Genomic DNA, 19160 nt, shown 5'->3' with positions numbered 1-19160 from the left:
TTAAAATCGAATCATCCTTTGACTGTCAATCCTGAATAAACCGGCCCCTCCTCAGGTCTGAGGGCGTCCCAACATGAGACGTCAAAAATTAAGAAATAGAAATCCCTGAAATGAGAAAGTAAAGAATTTTAAATTTTATATCAATAACTACAAAATTAAACCTGACTATGCTTCGCTGCAGACAAGCAGGACATCACTCACCCTGTTTTTATTGACTTATTTATTATTACTATAATTAATATTATGATGGTAGTATTTGCAGTATGACTCCCTGAGCCCCCTTTTTTCTTATTTAATTTATTGATCTTTATTTATTTATATAGTTATTCATTCATTTGTTTTTCTTTTTTGAGTTATGTATTTACTGATTAATTGGAATATAGGCACACACGCACACACACACACACACACACACACACACACACACACACACACACACACACACACACTAACTTCAGTCGACAGCCTCGGCCCTTGTGGAAATTTGGTTAACTGACGTGTTTTCACTGTTATTTCATGTTTTTGTCATGTTTTTGTTTTTTAGTTTTGTCAGTGCTCTGTCTCTTTTTTAAAAAAGACAGAAATTTAAGAGAATTTGAGAAAACGTTGCTGCATGAGGTCCAGCGTCTTCTGTCCCTGTTTTCGTCGGAGCTGTTTGTGTGAAACTTCTTGTTTGCGTTGAGCTTAATGACCTCCAGCCAGCTGACGTGAAGTGCTGAACCGTAACTCCATGAAGTAAAAGCTTGTCATTAAAGGCGTCTCTGGATGAGGATTCAGGTTTACCACGAGTCCTTTCAACATGCAGCAGAGACAGCGATGGGGGGAGGAGGAGGAGGAGGAGGAGGAGGAGGAGGAAGGGGACAGAGGGATAGTTGAAGGCAGGAGGAGATAGGAATCGATTGTGCAAGTGTGTTCCTCCCCACCAACGCCGAGGTTAAAGGAGAAGCCTGCGCACAAGAATGTCCTACTGAGTAATTACAAGAGCACCTTTCTTAACACACACAAGTGACCCGGCTTTCACGCCTACCCGTGTTAATAATCAGCGCTCATAATGAACAGAATCCATAGGTCTGCTGGGTTAAGGTCCTCAACAACCTTGCTCCAAGCAACAACGGCCAAGGAGCAGCACAAAGACGCCGCTGTGTCTTTGTTCAGCTGCGCTACACTACTGCCCCCCTGTGGACGCTCCGCGCACTGACAGTCTCCACTGGATTCACACTGGTCCACTTGACCGTTTTGGGAGACCAGAGGCCGTTTTCACAAAGCTTCGTAGGACAACGAGTTGCTCCTTCGGACAAAATTCTGTGAAAATGCTTCGAATTATGACATTTTTTTAAGAATGTCCCCTTAAAGTTAAGACTAGATCTGTGTAAAGATGAAGCATCTCAGCCCTTAAGGAAGCCCCTAAAAAACTGCAGGGAGGAGGACGAGTTTGTTGAGAAAAGGACAAAATGGCAGAAATACTAAAAGGAAGGAGACGTGATTTAGTAAAATGCCACATAGATGGTGCAGGGTTAATATTTTTGGTTGATCTCAGCAGAGACTGGCTCACATCGCTCACCTAATTTAATAACAATACAACAGAAATAAAGTGATCAAAACATCTGGATATTTGCACTTTCAGTTCCACATTGTGACACAGTTCAGTTTATTTCCACTGGGTGTTCACACCCTGTCTGTGACAACCAATCACACCTAGCAATGCAACCAACTACACGTCCTCATTAATGTAAAAGTTTCTGTTCGTTCCTTGCTGATTTCTGCAGAGTCATTCTGACTTGGCTGCATAGTTTTTCATCTGATGTCCTGAATGACGCGTCTCGAATGGTTGAGATGTAAACGATAGCAATCAGAGTTAAGCGATAAGAAGCGCTGATAACATCTGGATCAAGCACAGCTGTCTGTCCGTCGTTTAAAAAAAAAAAACGTTGCACGTCATAAAACAGCAAAAACTGCAGTTACTTGTTTTCTGTTCTTTAATAACTCACTTTGCACTGGCTCAGGAGTGAAAAAACTTTATTAGGGCAACACAACAGGCTCACTGACATTTCAGAGTTAAAAGGTCCTTATTGTGTTTTGAGCTGCAAAAATACATATTATAACTTAAAAACACCTCGCATAATATTAGTAAGTTATCATAAATCATTTGTTTCTTACGGTACCTCATACAGAAAGATACATACAGAAAGATAATGCACCGGATTTCATTTTTAAAATGCTAGCATGGTTATTAATACGCATGTAATTAATAACTAAAGCTATTAATTACATGCTAAACCTACTTAGCAAAGTGCAGGACAAACTTTAAGGTACAAAAGCTTCAAGGTAAAGTATGCAAATCACCTCACTGAGCTGCTAACTGCCACCAACAACTCTGATGTCAGAGCAGAGAAATCATGTTGGAGCAAACATTCAAAATCATGAAAGAAAGAGCAGCTCACTTCAGTGGTCACAGCATCATCAGGCTGCCGTTTATTTTGAGCAGAAGAATAAAAATTCGCTGACACTTTCTGGTCCGACGCAGCGTTCATTTACACAAAGCCGTTTCTTCATCATAAAGGCAGGAAAAACATTTCAGTGACGTTTGTGGATAGCTGTCATTTAAAGTGATTTGATTTCTTTTAAAATAAAAATGGGGACAAAAAATGCAAAGACCAACTCGGCAAGAAATGTCCCACATATGTAAGAAATAAGAAAAAAGTGACGGAGAAAAAGGCCTGAAAACAAGTTTTTAAGGGGGGAGAATTATTAGAAAATTATCAAAAAAATATATAGTTATATATTATAATTTTAGATTAAAAAATAATGTTACAGAGAAAAATAATCTTATATTTTTTTATTTTTTTGAGTTATTTTCTTGTTTTTTTTGTGTGCTTATTTTCAGGTAATTTTCTTAACTTTTTCACTTATTTCTTGCTATTTTTTGGGCCTTGTGTTGTTGAGTTGCTTATTGCCTTCTCCCCATGTTTTTTTTTAGAAATCAGACTAATTTGCTGAGTTTTCAAAGGGTTAACCCTTTAACACCTGAACGGACATCAGTTTTCTTATTCTGCGTTCAGACAGCTTCCACAAACCTTCAAACCTCTGAAAACTGAGTGGATTTCTTTTGCAAATATGGAAAAAAACATATTAATGAGCAACTTGGCAAGAAGTATCTGGCAAAAAAACAAGAAATTAGTAAAAGGTGATATAAAAATGACCAGAAAATTAACTTTAGGGGTGATTATTTGATATTATCCAAAAACAGTTAAAGATGCCCAGATTTTTATATTGTTTTTGTTTCTTATTTTAATTTATTTTGTAACTTTTAGCAAATTTCTTGCAATTTTTTTGGGCTTATTTTCAGATAATTTTCTTGTAACATTTTTACTAATTTCTTGCAAATCTTGGGCCATCTCTTCATAAGTTGCTTGTCTCTTGTCTGTTTTTTGAAGGAAAGAAAGCTAATTTGCTCAGTTTCTGAAGGGTTAATAAACAACAGAAACAAAAGTTAGGTTGTGCAGATCATATAAACAGTAAAAAATACCTCATGCATGTGCAGGAAACCAGCCCTTAAAGAGACCAACAGTCAGACAGTGGGACCTGCTGAGGTCTCTGATGAGGCACAGAGCAATCATTCTGGATCTGGATCTGGATCTGGATCTGGATCAGTCCGTCATGATAAACCGGTTAACCTCTCACTCACTTCCCACAGCTTCTTTGCCAGGGCGTCGTCTCGTCCTTTGGCTCCCACCTGCTGCAGCGCACAGTTTGAGAAGTAGCGTCCGCTGAGGGACTCGATGCCCTCCTGCAGGGCACAGTGCAGGGTGGTCTGGGACCCCCCCTCAGGGTCCAGGAAGAAGAGCTTGGCAAAGGGCACGATGAGGATCTGCAGCCACGGGCTCAGACTGCGACACAGCTCTGTGTAGACGACTCCTGCAGCAACAAACGGGCGCTTTATGATCAGACGTTTTCATGCATGTGGGATCAATAATGCTGCTGATCACCGATAAATCCCAGACTGTGATAATAATAATTTAAAAAATCGACTTTGCATGTAGTATATTAAAAATAGCCTAAAACTTGGTGGCATCTTGACAAAAACTTGGCATTTAAATGGATAAAATTCTGAAAATTACTGAATATTTGATATTTTAGATTAAAAAATACACTCAATGAAAGTAGAAAATCATCAGAATTTGGGCGCTGAGAATTACACACGTGTGGTTCGAGTTTTAAAAAATGAAAATCTATCTGTCACTATTTACAATTTGAATCTAACAAACTCCAGCACAGAACGTTGTTTTAACGCCTTTAGCAAATATTTAATCAAAACTGAAACTTTCAACATCAAAAACAAAAAGTTCCCTGCGACTTTTTTTATATAAAATCAGGTAAAAATTTGCCGTGCCGTGCTGACACTTTCTTTGCACTTTATTTAATGAATGTGTTTTGGTTTTTTTTATTGTATTTTCTGGCTGACCTGGGTGCAGGCTGTAGCAGGTGACGGTGGTGCCCTCCAGCCGGTTGGCGAGCTCCCTGGTGAAGAGCACGTTGCACAGCTTGCTGCTGCAGTACGCCTGGAAGTTGTTCCAGGTGGACTGAGCAGAAACCACGTCCTTGTTGGCCGTCAGCAGAGGGAAGTCGACGCCGCCGAGGCGGTGCAGCAGAGCGGCCACGGTGACCACGCGGCTCGGACCGCACCGCTGCAGCCGCTCCAGGAGGAGGCCGGTGAGCAGGAAGTGACCCAGGTGGTTTACCCCGAACGCCATGCCGAATCCATCGTCAGTGCGTCCCGGACCCATCACACCTGAAACACAGAGAGCCTCCATCTCACAGCGCTGCAGAGGTGACGCACAACAAGACTGATTCTGTTTTTAGGATTATTAAAAACTTTGCAAAAAATAGGGAAAATGTCCAGAAAATGATATTAATAATTATAATTATTTATAAATAACCTTTTGAAACCTGAATCAACATCAGCTTGTCTGTGATGAGAAAGTTGGTTTGATTTCTTTTGAAAACATGGAGAAAAGTTAATGACCAACTGTGCAGGAAATGTCCCACAAATTACAATAAATTAGTACACTGTGACAAATCTAAAAATTAGGGAAAAAATGTCCAGAAAATTGCATTTATAATTACATTTAAAATTATGTTACAGGAAAATATAATATATATTGCATTTACATAATAGTGAATAAGTGGAAAAAAGAAAACAAACAAATAAATAAATAAATAAAATAAGCTCAAAATAAAAAAAATATTAAAATTAAAATTATAATCACATTAAAAATAAACATTTAAAAAAAATTAAAAAATAACTAAAGAGGTTTTAGGTCCTGGCCTGCGTTGTTGACGAGGATGTCCAGTCTGGGTTCAGTCCTCAGGAAGGTTTCAGCAAAGTTGCGGATGGACTTGAAACTGGCGAGATCGAGCTGCATGAACAGCACCTGAAGGTTGCCGCTGTCCTGAGGGACAAAAACGCTCAGTCAGTCAGACCGTAACACACGTCTCACGGAACGGACACTGCGGACAACGTGCAGCCTCCGAAGGCTCATTTCAGTCTGTTACTGTGTTTGAAGTCACTTCCTTCCACGTCCTCGGACGCCTTTTGCAAACTGTTTAACCCTTTGAAACCAGAGCAAACTGGGAAAAGGAAATACTCGACTTGGCAAGAAACATCCCAAAAATTGCAAGAAATTAGTTAAATGTAACATGAAAAACACTTAGAAAATAGTGAGGAATATTTATTATTATTATTATTTATTATTTAAGAAAACCAGAAAAATAGGGTAAAAATGTCCTGAAAATTATTATTATAATAATTTTATTTTTAAAATCATTTTACAGAAAAAACACAATATGATATATAAAAAAAACGTATTGAACATGTCGCTTACTCTCCGGATGTCGAACGCCGCAGCCTCAGCTCGGTCCTTGTCGCGGCAGGCCAGGATCACTCTGGCTCCTCTCCTCGCCAGATCCAGAGCCGTCGCCTTGCCGATACCCGTGTTGCTTCCTGTGCAGACAAACGGACATCAAACTCAATGAAACGCAGACGGCAAGGAGCTGTTTCTGATTTCAGCGAGCCGGTTAGATTATAGACAGATTATCGGCCCAGCCGATTACTGAAGCCGATATTTGGCATTTTGCCGATCTGTTTTGGCGTTTTATTCCAACGACCGCCAAAGAAATTATTCAATGAAAAAGTGAATTTATTCGCTTTTTATTTTAATTTTCAAAAGAAAACTGGGAACTTGCTGTATTTGATGTTGAACGTTTCAGTTTTGATTTAACATTTGTTAAAAGTATAACATATAAACAAAGTTTTGTGTTGGAATTTGTTTTATTTCAAATTCTAAATTTTTACAGTAAGACTTATTTTTATTGTAAATGCATCCGGTTCCAAATAATTGGTTACCGGTCGCATTAACTACTAATATCTAATATCTAGCTTGAAAAGTGTTATGCAAATAAAGATGATGATGATTAGAATTATTGTTATTATTAGCATGTTAATGATATTAAAATAATAATAATAATAATTATTATTATTATTATAATTATTATTATTATTATTATTATTTTTGTTGTTTTATTGTTGTTACTGTTGTTATCGATATCATGATTGTTATTGTCATTGTTGTTATCATTAGTATCATTATTAGTATCATTATTATTATCATTATTATTATCATTATTATTATTATTATTGCGGGCGGATCAGGTTGTAACATTGTAGCAAAACAAAAAGCAATTCAGTAACTTCCGGAGTTGACTCAGGGGCGCATTTATAGAAGTATTACGGTAAACGGAAACTGCTGTTTGCAGACTGAAAGTGTGACCGGGGCTCCGTGGTAACGGAAGCGGTCGGTAAGGCTCGTTACCTGTAACGATGACCGTCTTCCCTTTCAGCTGCGCGGAGCTGCAGCACCTGGCTCCCCTGAAAGCGCCGTAATACACCATCACATAGAGGAAAAGCGCCGCTGCAGCGAGGCAGAGCAGCGCCGACATCTCTGCAGCAGCCAGCCAATCAGGGAGCGCCGGCGACACTTTCAAAATAAAGTCTCTAAAGCCGAGTCAAACCCGCTAAAGTGTTTGTTTAAGCATGAAAAACGAAGCTGTTTTCAAAATGAATGCGAAACACGCTGCTCGTGACAAATATAGCGGGATGTGTGTTTGATTTAAAATTTTAGTTTCACAAAATACCCCTAAAAAAATTTGCTTTGAAGGACAAATCATGTCCAAGAATTTGAGCTTCCGATTGGGTTTCCATAGCGTCACTGGACCAGCAGATGTCGCCATAAATACATAAAAAAAATAATAATAATAAAGTAATCAAACAGGACACACTGTCTTTGTTATGAAATACTTCAGTTTGTACTTTACGTAGTATAACTGTGACTTAGCTGCATTTCAGTGGTGTGCTCCGGGCCAACACGAAACACACACAAAGCTCCAGTGCATTTTAAGCCTGGATTATTTTTAAACTTAAAAATAAATTTTAAAAAATTCAAATAGCAAGAAATTATTGAAAAAGAGGTAAAAAAAAACTACCTTGACATCAGCAACAAAAAAGAAAAGTAAAAAACAATAACACACAAGAAAATTACCTGAAAATAGAAAACAAATCCCCCCAAAAATCAAAATAAAATAACAAGAAAACAACCCAAAGAAAGTGCTAAGAAAATTGTGTTTTTCTTCTTTCTGTAACATAATTATATATATAAAGTTTTTTGATAATTTCTACGAAGCACTGACTGTTATGCAGAAACAGCTCATGAACGTCAGGTAACAAAGTAATAATAATTGTTGCAGTACTTATACTTTTTGTTATTGTAATGCTTTTATATTATAGCATTTTGAGATTAGTTACAAATGTATTACAAATAAAATATATTATTATTTATAGTAGTAGTAGTATTTGGGAGTATCTGTACTTTACTTGAGTTTTTATCTTTATGCAACTTTCACTAACTATTCCTACACTACATTTCCCAAATAAAAGGTAAACTTTAACTCCAGTATTTCCCAGCATTTTAGTTACTACAAAATAGTGAAGGCGCTGAGGAAGAGAGGAGGAGAAAATCAGAAAAATGAAGGAATGAGAGGGAAGGAAAAACTGGACTTTGTTTTACTTTAAGTGTAATACACGCTCCATTTTTATGGTGGTGTTTGGTGCACATGAACTTTATAAAAATCAAACTTCTAACCACTCGCTTTTTTGTCAGCAGAATTTACTTTATCATAAATATCAGATACTTTTACTCAAGAAGTAACTTCTCCCAAAGTATTTTCCTGGTAAGATTTCTGTACTTTTACTCAAGTTTGGCTTTCAGGTACTTCATCCAGCACTGTGTGGGAGAATTATCTGACCGTGACCGTACAGATTTTATATCCTGCAAACATCCTGTTGGATAACTTGATATGACAAACAGCAGACTGATGAAAGCTGCGAAGTCACAGTGACCGAACCGCCGAGTCTGACTGGTTTTTTTGTTGTAAAGAGGAAGAGCGGAGAGAAATGAAGGGAGCGACCTGACCTCACACACGAAGAATTCATTTCTGTGTCGATTATTTGGATTTTACATTCAGTTCAACTTCATTTCTGATTTGAGCTCCATGATTAAATGATCGGCTTTCTTGTGCAACATTTCGACGCCTTTAACAAGCATTTAAACCTCCGCTGCAGAGAAAATTGGTTTGATTTCTTTTGAAAACAAAAAAACACAATGAGCAACTTGGCAAGAAATTTCTGTCAAATTGCAAAAAAAATAAATAAATAAATAAAATGTAGAAGGTGACAAGAAATCTAGCTGTGGGGAGATTATAAGATATTATCAAAAAAATAGGGAAAATGTCCAAGAAACTTTATTTATAACTCTAATAATTGTATTTTTAATTATTTTATTCTATTTTTGGAACTTGATTAAGGTAATTTTTGTGTTTCCTTTTTTGTTTTTGTTTTTGTTTTTGTTTTTTTGTTGTTTTTTTTTCAGTTAATATGAGAAAGTATTGTAAAATGGGTGAAAATGACCAGAAAACTATATTTATAATTGTTCTAAGTTTATATTTCACATTATGTTATAGAAAAAATATATGTATACCTTTTTTTAAGCAATTTCTTGCATTTTTTATGTTTTTGTTTTGTTATTTGTTTGTTTGTTTTTGTGTGATTTTCTTTTTTTTTTTCTTTTTTGCTTATTTAAGCAGTAATGAGCTGAGAGGTTCGTTAACAGACGTCATCGTGCGGAGCGACTGCCACAGAAAAACATTCTGATATACTTAATAAGATAAATATAAATGTTAACAGGAGCCTTATCTTAGTGTGCGGGCTCTTTTGTCTTTTTCTTTCTATTTTAGATTATTGCAGCACCGAGTATTGAACCACTTTTGGATGTGCATGAAGCTCAACTTTTTTCTTTTTTTTTTTTTTTAAATAAACAGTTACGAGCATCGCCAACAATCGGCCTTCTGCTAGCGCGCGTGCTTCCAAATAAGCACACCAAACCACTAACCTTTAGTTTTTTACATGTCATAAGCTCTCTTTAAAAGACTCCTTTCAGACGCAAAGATAACGGCGGTTACAGCTGCGTAACGTCAGTACAGTTCCTTTTTTGTTTTTACTTTCGGGTACAGATGTCATTTCAGCTCCGGGGAGATTCGCCGCTGATGTCACATCATTATCATGTGCTGCCACGTTATTAAGTCGCGAGCCAAAGACAGATCACTGTTCAGATGTGGAGCCTTTTCACTGTGTAGTAGACCCATCAAGTAATTCTTTATTCTTGTTCTACCCAGAAACGGTAAAAACAACCTACACTGCAGTAACACAGGCGCCATCTGTGCGAGGGCTTTGGGTTTTATTATTTTGATGTTTGATTTATGCACATTTCATGCTTGTCTATCTTGCTTTTACTGATTTTGTTTTAATTTATTCTGTGTTTTAATGACTTTAATTAACTTTGTTTTTGTTTCTGTTAAGTGTCTTTCAGTATTTTGAAAAGCGCTCTGTACATAAAATGTATTATTATTATTAAATATTAATTTAGGTGGGCCTGTATAAGAAATGAGGTTCGAGAGATCCATAGCATGATATGATCTGCAGATCAATCACTCGAAATGCGTCACATGGTGCCTCTCTGTCAGGACCTTCAGCGTCTATTTATGACATTTTATTTATCCCTCTGCGTCCGCTGTTTACGCTCCAGGACGACAATGAAACCATAACGATATTAATCACGATATAACTTTTCATTGATTAAAATATGAGACATAGTCGGAAGAACGCATTCCTGCATGTTTTGACAGACAACACGAACAGCCAATGATGATAAGAATAGCGCCGCGGGGAATCAAATCCAGTGAAGGACTCTGACTGTGGAACAGCTGAGTGTTTGACAGCCACAGCACCGAAACAGCCACATTTGCAGAGGTGGAAAGTGACTTCTTTAGACTCTACAGACGACTTTGTGTTAGTTTCAGCTTTAATCAGACTTTGAATTATTTAGAAACACCAGGACGCATCGCTCCGTGTCTCATCCAGCCGCTCGCGCTGAGCTCTCATTATTATTACCAGGGGCAGATGTAATGTTTTGGGGGCCCGGGGCCACAAGCACATGAGCTTATTTTCAGCCTTTCTCTAACTGGGAATGTTGGCAGGCTGTTGGCAGCTATAGGAGAAGTAGGCTGACTCAAAAGTTTTTAATTCCTGAGTAAAATGATTAAAAGCGCAGAGGTTTCAGAGTCCTGCAGTCAGGAGAGGTTGGCCTATTATCAGCACAATGTGCTTAAATTTAAACCAAAATTAACCTCATGATATCTTCATATATTACTTAGGGTTAAAGGGGAAACTTTAAGCTTGACAGAAATAGTGATTTGATGTATATCACGATATATATTGATATCGACTAAAAAAAAATATCATGATAAGACTTTTTTTCCATTTCGCCCAGCCCCAACGCCCATATGTTTACACAGCAGCTAGGACTGTATGATAATTAGCATCAGGCAACAAAGTCACAGATGGTTAGGTTTAGGCAAAACTCTGAACTCCCGCGTGAAATTCGTTCTTTTGTTAAATTACGATTAGTGTCATTTATCATCACCTTTTTCTGACACACATTAGCTGACTCTAAATTAGCAAAACCACAAACTTTCATGCAGAATATTGTTATAGTAAAATAATGGTTTGTTCATGTAGCTTCAAGGAATAAAATGCCTTTTTTGTACAAAAAAAATCTTGTCTGTTTATAGTAACTTGTTTTTTCATAATGAGCATCAGTCGCTGTAATAAATGGAATCAAAATCTGTGGTTTTATTACATTTCAATATGTGGTTACAAGGAATCAGTTACAACATTATCTTGAGTAATCACAAACATGAATATATGGGCGGTGCTGTTAAAAGTACTGAGTCATGGTAGCTAGTTCTTCTAGTTGGACTGGCTCTTTTCTTCTCTTTTCTTGCTAAGCTCTTGAAGGTGAATGGCTCACCTTTACCTTACCTAAACTGCCTTATTTAGACTGCCAGATTAACGCCTCTCGTCAGGCACCTTCAAGGATATCTTCCCATAATGATCATGCAAAAGAAACAATAGGCGGGTTTTCATCACAGATTTGCGCAAAAATGAAGCGATATTTTCAAAATGTCTATAAAACACTATTGCGATATAACTGCGTTTCCACTGAGTGATAGTCTGCGACTTCTCTGCCAATAAAATCCCAGTAACCATGGCGATGAATGTTCAAAACATCAGCAGGTTTATATCTATTGCAGCCACCACACTGGCCGTCATTATTTCCAATCGAAAGCCACGTAGGCGTGTTATGCGAGCAAAAATGAAAAGACGAGCCCCTCATATGTGGGAGCAGCCACATATGAGGGATTTCTGGGAGATGTAGTCCACGATTTCACAGAGGAATTGTGGATTAAAAACTTAAGTTATGTGATACAATAACAGTTTTTGTAGCTCCTGCTGCATCATGACGGAGCCCGTTCCTGCTGACGAGCACATCGCCATAGCATCATGTGACCTAGAAAAGCCAAAAAAGTGTTTCTATAGTAGTTTTGTCAGATATTTCTTTTTCGAATTGCCTGAAATACTACCTCATGCAAGTGTTAAAATTTTTCTTTTTGCGCTATTTTTTTTTCTAAATTGGCATAAATTTGAGGGTTAGTGAAAATCCGCCTAATAACAACTCAATATCAAGAATTCGATGGACGGCTTTTTATGCGAGAGCAGTCAGTCTCTCACTGAGCTCCCACAGCTTCTTCGCCGTAGCGTCATCCTTGGCTTTGGGATAGACTTCTCTCACGGTGCAGTTGGAGAAGTAACGTCCGCTGAGAGGTTCGATCCCCTCCTGGAGAGCGCAGTGCAGGGTGGTCTGGGCTCCCTGGACGGTGTTTTTGAAGAAAAACGCCGTCACAGGAGACAGCAGCATTTGCAGTGTGGAGCTCGTGTTCCTCGCCAGCTCAGAGTTGATAGCTCCTGGAAAAGCATAAAATTATGGTAGTGTTAGAAACCGTTTTTGCATTAAACGTTAAACTTTTGCTGCAGTTTTGCCTTTCGTTCACACGACAAACAGCGTTTCGGGGTCCTGAAAATGCAAATTTTTGAATCCGGGTTCCAGAAGTTATTCTTCTGAAAATGCAAAAACCTTCTGCTGCACAAATCCTGTGAGAACGGTGACGCCTTCTGTGTGTCATTACAAAGTTACACCGCCAACTACTGGCCTGGTGTGCATACTACAGCGTTTTCGGTTGTTTTTGCGGATCCAAGTACACGAGGATCGTTTCACAATGTTACGAACGCAAGAAAAGACGCTCTCCAATCATCCTCATTGAACTCTCAAAACAACGTCATGCCCGTTTTTATGAACCAATGTGCTATAATTAGCTGTTTTAAGACTTCATTTTTCATTTCTTTGCACAAGCTCGATGGTGACACCTGACCTGGATGGAGGCTGTAACAGGTGACCTTGGTTCCCCGCAGTCTCTTGGCCAGCTCGTGGGTGAAGAGGACGTTGCACAGCTTGCTGTCGGAGTAGACCTGCAGAACCTCCATGAAGGACGTCCCCAGTCCGAGAGCTTTGTGCTTGTTCAGGCAGTCAAAATCTATTTTTCCAAAGTTGTGCGCCATGGACGACACGTTGACCACCCTGCTGGGTTCACACTCCTTCAGCCGGTCCAGCAACAGGTTGGTTAACAGGAAGTGCCCGATGTGGTTGACGCCGAACATCATCCCAAGTCCGTCCTCCGTTCGACCCTGGAGGTAAATACCTGCCACAAAAACACAGAGGACGCTGAAAGTGTAATCCAGACATCTGATTCGATGGTTCCTGATAAATCTGGGTAATTTAACACGACATGTTGTGGACAGCTGCGCGAAATTTTTGAAGTGAAAAATCTAGTCACTAAACAGTACAACAAGTTATCAAGATACAAAAGGTTTGAAATATCAGTTACACACTCAAATGGCTAAGTATTTGTAATTGATGTTTTACCTTTAACTTATAATCTAATTTAAAGTTTACTTTTACTTAAACATTCATATTCGAGGAATCGTTACACTCGGCCACAGATATTTTCAGGTTTTGCTTGTTTTGATGCAATGAACAATCTCACCTGCGTTGTTGATGAGGATGTCCAGTCTGGGTTCAGACTTCAGGAAGGTTTCGGCAAAGTTTCGAACGGACTTGAGACTCCCCAGATCCAACTGCATGAACAGCACCTGATGACTGCCGCTCTCCTGCGGGAGATAATGAGCGCTTTGTCCAATACAAAAGAAAGACAACATGGCTGTCAAGGATACTTCTGCATCATTAGGCGGGTTTCTGTTAACAGATTTGTGCAGAAGAGATATTTTCTAAATGTCGATAAAACACTGCGATGACTGCGTTTCCACTGAGTGAAATACTGCGACTTTCCTCACAATAGCGTTTCAGTAACCATGGTGATGGATGTTCGAAACATCAGCAGCTTTATTTCTATTGCAGCCACCAAACTAGCCGTCATTATTTACAATTCAAGGCCACGCAGGCGTGTTATGGAGCCGTGAAGGACAGGCGAGTCCCTTATACGTGGGAGGTGATAGTCCACGATTTCACAGAGGAATTGTGGGTTAAAACTCAGAGTTATGTGATGCAATAACAGCTCTTGTAGCTCCTGCTGCATCATGAGGGAGCCAGTTCCTCCTGACAAGCACATAGACACAGCATCATGTGACCTAGAAAAGCCAAAAAAAGTGTTTCCATTGAAGATTTGCAAAATGTGTTTAATCGCCTGAAATACCACCTCATGCGAGCGTAGAAACTTAGTTTGCAATAAGAGTTTTTTTCAAAATAGACGCACTTCCGTTCCATTCGATTTGCACAATTTGACGTTTAATGGAAACCCGTCTGGAGTTTTATCAGAATGGGCCAGTATACAGAGCGACGTAGATATCAGCTACCATCTAGCTTTGTTACGATGACATGGAAACATTTATACAACCATAAATGTGATATAAACGTTCTGCAAACATCCTCACAACATTTCACAAGCAACTATAAGTTTCTGCGTGACATCAGGCGCCCACAAAGTCGTCGACGTGGCGTTTCAGACAGATTTCCACTCACCCTCTTGACATCCTCCAGAGCAGCCTCTCCTCTCTGCTTGCTGCGACAGGCCATGATCACTCTGGCTCCCCTTTTTGCCAAATCTATGGCTGTCATCTTCCCAATGCCCGTGTTGCTGCCTGAACGTGAAAAGGGGGATATAAAATGTTTTATTTGCAAGTCCAACATATGTGGAATATACAGTTATACATAAATCATGTCCCAGTGCAGGGATGATTGTCTTTTTTCCCACAGTGAAAGCTATGGTTGCTGAAATCAATGATGTTACTGGAGCTCCATTTGTCTGTGAAATGACACGAGGTTTTACAGAATCACTCAGCGCTGATACGTGCACGTGTCGACTAAAGCGTTTGCAGTTAGGACCAATTATGCATCAGACAGACGCGCCAACTTGGGTGTGCAGCTGATTGTGGAGTCTTTTTTTAAGACTTGTGATCCACTGCACAACTATCATGCCACCAGAGTCAGCGGGCCAAACATGCCGTCGAACGTTCTAATAAAAAATTATATTTATTTTTTGAAAATAGAAAAATAAATCAAAATAGAGCTGTGGTACACTTATTACTACTCCAAAATACAGAAAATTTTGTTAATAATAATTTGTTAATTTTCATGAGTAATCAACCTAAAATGCTCATAATTATGGTAATCAAGCATGTTATGTATTACATTTCCATTATTATAAACATAAGTTTTTAAGTAGCTTACGCATAAAAAACAAGTTGTCCCAACATTTTTTAAAGTGTTAATCTTTCAGCTGATTTGTTTTTATGATAATGTCTGTCAGATATCGGCCACAAACGTTTAAAATGCAGCCTACTTTAGGCAAAAGACTAAAAAACAATGTTTTTGCTGAATGGGACGTTCCTACAGGAGGAAGACAGCCCATTCAGAGACAAGTGTGTTTATGTAATACAGAAACTGATCTGCATTCGTTGTGGCTTTGTTGACTGGTACATTTATTGGCTTTATTGTGTCCGTTCATGTAAAATCACTCTGTCTTTTCACAGATGTACCCAAACGACTTTAGCACCATTTGATAGCGTCGAGCTTCGGGTCCAGTTTGTTGAAAATTAGACTGTAATTTCCGAGATTAACACCACGGCACAAGCCGAGAAACAATTAGCTGTGAGCGGAGGGCTGGCTTTGTTTTTCCCAAAACTAACCTCATATCAACTTTATGTCTTTGAGGTTGGCGCTTCAAATCATATCTCGGCTGCAAAATGTAAAACTATATCAAAACATCCGTTTACAAACTCTCAGGCACCTCGTGCAGTATAATCCAAGTCTCAGTTACTCAGCCGTATGCCCAGTGCTTCCCAAACACGTGCGTTTCCACTGAGACCGGACTGTTTAAAACCAGAAAGACGTGTCTTTCGACTCTGCGACTTGTGCATTTGACTGTTTATGCAAGAATGTGCTGAATCGTAAGATTTAGGTGAAAATGTTATTTGGAAATGTAACATAAAATCTATTTTTTTGATGATCACAGTCTGGGATATGTCGATGTTTTGCAGCAACACTGACTGTGACAGTGTAAACAGCATGCATTTCCTCCATATGCCAAACATGGTGATAAACACAAATGTCATCAGGTGGAAAATCGTAAAAACTGAAAATTCCAATGCAACAGTGCCAAAAAATGGCACCTAGAAATAATACAAAGCATGTTTTTCTGCTTTGATGGCTTTTGGATCAAAAAGTGCAGTTTGAATGTTTTGATGGTGCTTTTTTTGCTCAGTCTGAATGTAACGTTTTTTAGACTTACTGTAGGAGCCGAGCTGGAAATTCCAGCATTAAACAAAAATACACAATCTTGCAGCCAAAATTATCAGAAAATGAAAAATGCATAAAATGCGCCAAACCGTCCCTAAGGGTTAAAGAAGACCTGATTTATATCATACTTTTCGAATTTCTATTTTTGGTTCTCAAAGATGTGTTTTCATGCAGAGTTGCAGAGACAGGAAGTCTTTTAAATGTGATGTATATAAACTGTTGATGCAGCATTTGAATGTGAGTATAGTTGATCACATACAATCAATACTCAATGACCTGAAGTCACTGGATACGACTTCTGCCTTCTGATGACACACAAAAAATCTGCAAAATACATAAATACGTCTTTTTAAAAAAAGAAGAACCTTACCGGTCACAATCACAGTTTTCCCATCCAGCTTTGCTTCACTTGTGCACCTCTTTCCCTTCACCACAACGTGACGGTAAATGTAGGCAAGTCCCACCACGACCCCCACGACCAGCAGAAGGGTCGACATCGTTAGAGCTTCAGTCGCTCACCAGACTGGCGGCACCGAGGACGTCTGAGCCAGTTTGTGCTTTCAGAGCCACACACAGAAACTAACTCTGCATTTCCTGCCTGGGCGTGACGGTCGGCTCGCTGTTATCAGGCTGCACACGTGTTTGTTTAGGCAACTTAGGACAATGAGGTTCAGCTTTGGTCTGAAAGTCAAATCAAACAGTGCAGTCCAGGTTTTGTTTCACCCTCTGGATAGACATCAGTCCTCTTGTGCTGCATCCAGGCTCCTTTTAAACCTGAATTAAATGGTTGATTTCTTAAACAAAAAACAACATGAAAAACGGCATGAGTGACTTGGCAATAAATTTCCCACAAACTGAAAGAAATTTGCAAAAGATTACATGACAACAACCTGAAAAGGTGCTTTGTAAAAGAGAGACAGAGAGATAATTATCTGAAAATTATCCCCCAAAAATGTGAGAGAACTGTAATTATAACTTAATATTTTAAAAAAAAAGATGTTACTTTTGATTTTCTCGTTTGTTTTAATTTTCTATTGTGTATTTGAGGTAATTTTCCTGTATGTTTTTGATAATTTTGCAAATTTTGGGCTTGTTAAACTGATCATTACCTTCTTCCCGTGTTTATTTCTATTTTTTTAACAGTATAAAATTTCCCTTTTTTCAGTTTCTTATCCATTTTGCTTCACTGAAGTTTCGAGGCCAACAGAAAAGTCTTGTGTCGAGCGTTTCCATGTTTCAGTAAAACATATATTTGTACAGTCACGCTGTGTGAAATGAAAATAATGTCTTGCAGAAGGATCTGTCTCTCCCTCAGGTCCAGTATCATCGTGGGAAAGCAGCACCACCTGCAGATGAAGACAGAACTGCCGTTTTTGTTGCCTCTTAATTTTTTTGAATACAGAATTATTTTATATGAATTTATGTGTCCGACTGTAGAAGCTTTGAAAATACTCTGATTGCATACATGCAATTAAATGTGAGGTATCGACACCTGAAGTTGCACCATCTTAAACGATAATGTGAACAGCTTCATTAAAAAGTAGCGTAACTATTTCTCAGAACCAAATCAGTCTTTAAAAAACTATAACCGAATAATTACTAAAGATATCCATCCCCACAACTGTGTTTCAGCATGTCTCAGAACATTTCTACAACATTGGCTTAAGTTACTTACAAGTTGCAATAATGTTTTAAAGAAAACAGTTTAATCTAATGTTTAAAGAACGTTTTAAGGATGTTTATCATTTCAAATAAAATTCATTTAAAGTTAAATTCTGATAAAGACGTAACGTTTTAACTGCAATATTCTGTGGATGTTTTGGTGCTGTTGAGAGGTGACAGATCATATGGTACTCTTTTTCATAAAACGTTCCCACAACGTTGCATGAGAACAAAATTACAGAGATTACAGACCCTTTTTTTAATGAAAATGTGAGAATGGTACAATGCAACCAATGCAATGTTTTAATAGCGTTTCCCAGAATGTTCTTCTTAAAGTTACAGTAACTTTCTCTAAGAACAAAAAAGTTTAAAATGTTGTTGTATTTTTATAGTAAACATTACATTTTCATTTTTAAATCATGTAACGTCAGTCCTCAATGACATAGTCTGAATTTTGCTAAAATGTTCTTCCTTTGTTCTCATGCAACATTGTGGGAACGTTCTTCTTAAAGTTCGGGCAACATTCTCTATAAACATAAAAAATACATATTTTTTTAAATATTATTATAGTATTTATATATATATATATTATTATTATATAGGCTATCACAATACCTTAGATTTTCATTTAAAAAAATGAATCCTGTAATCTCCATCCTCAGTAACATTTTCTGAATGTTACTTTAAAAAACGTTCTTGCTTTGTTCTCATGTAACGTTGTGGGAACTTTTTTTATTTTTATTTTTTAAGATCTGTCACCTCTCAACATCACCAAAATGTTGCATTTCAAACGTTACGTTTTAGTCAGCATTTAACCTCACAGGAACATTATTTGAAATGATAAACATCCTTAAAACGTTCTTTGAACATTACATTAAAATATTTTCTTTAAAAGGTTATTGTAACTTGTAGGTAATGTTAGCCAGAGTTGTGGGATCGTCCCCTGCTCGCCGGGTAAACGCGCATTTAAACGATTTAAACGTGCCGTGAAAAAATAACCTCAGATTGCAATCGTGACCCTTACGTAAATGCGCGAGGCCAACAGGTTAAATCGCCCTCAGATTAACGTAAAGGGGTCCGTGCATGCCGGTGCCTTTTACTGCATTCTCAGTTAACGCGAGA

At 38.2% G+C, this 19160-nt stretch overlaps 2 protein-coding genes across 2 annotated transcripts; both read right to left on the bottom strand.

Moving 5' to 3' along the window:
* Window positions 1–1999: 1999 nt before the first annotated feature.
* Window positions 2000–7006, bottom strand: LOC121943094 (dehydrogenase/reductase SDR family member 13-like). The gene is made up of 5 exons (XM_042486485.2): window positions 6870–7006; window positions 5883–6001; window positions 5327–5450; window positions 4463–4789; window positions 2000–3915 (listed from the first exon to the last, which is right to left on the bottom strand). The coding sequence occupies exons 1-5, from the start codon at window positions 6994–6996 to the stop codon at window positions 3656–3658; spliced, it is 957 nt and encodes a 318-aa protein (XP_042342419.2). The 5' UTR covers window positions 6997–7006; the 3' UTR covers window positions 2000–3655.
* Window positions 7007–11275: 4269 nt separating this feature from the next.
* Window positions 11276–17128, bottom strand: LOC121943058 (dehydrogenase/reductase SDR family member 13-like). Its single transcript, XM_042486434.2, has 5 exons — window positions 16747–17128; window positions 14601–14719; window positions 13609–13732; window positions 12937–13263; window positions 11276–12472 (listed from the first exon to the last, which is right to left on the bottom strand). The coding sequence occupies exons 1-5, from the start codon at window positions 16871–16873 to the stop codon at window positions 12213–12215; spliced, it is 957 nt and encodes a 318-aa protein (XP_042342368.2). The 5' UTR covers window positions 16874–17128; the 3' UTR covers window positions 11276–12212.
* Between the last annotated feature and the right edge of the window lie 2032 nt (window positions 17129–19160).

Source organism: Plectropomus leopardus, chromosome 6 (assembly GCF_026936395.1).
Source record: "Plectropomus leopardus strain MGB_pleo_1.0 chromosome 6, ASM2693639v1, whole genome shotgun sequence".
NCBI classification, from domain to species: domain Eukaryota; kingdom Metazoa; phylum Chordata; class Actinopteri; order Perciformes; family Serranidae; genus Plectropomus; species Plectropomus leopardus.
The sequence above is the reverse complement of the archived record's forward strand: the minus strand, read 5'-3'. Positions and strand labels throughout refer to the sequence as shown.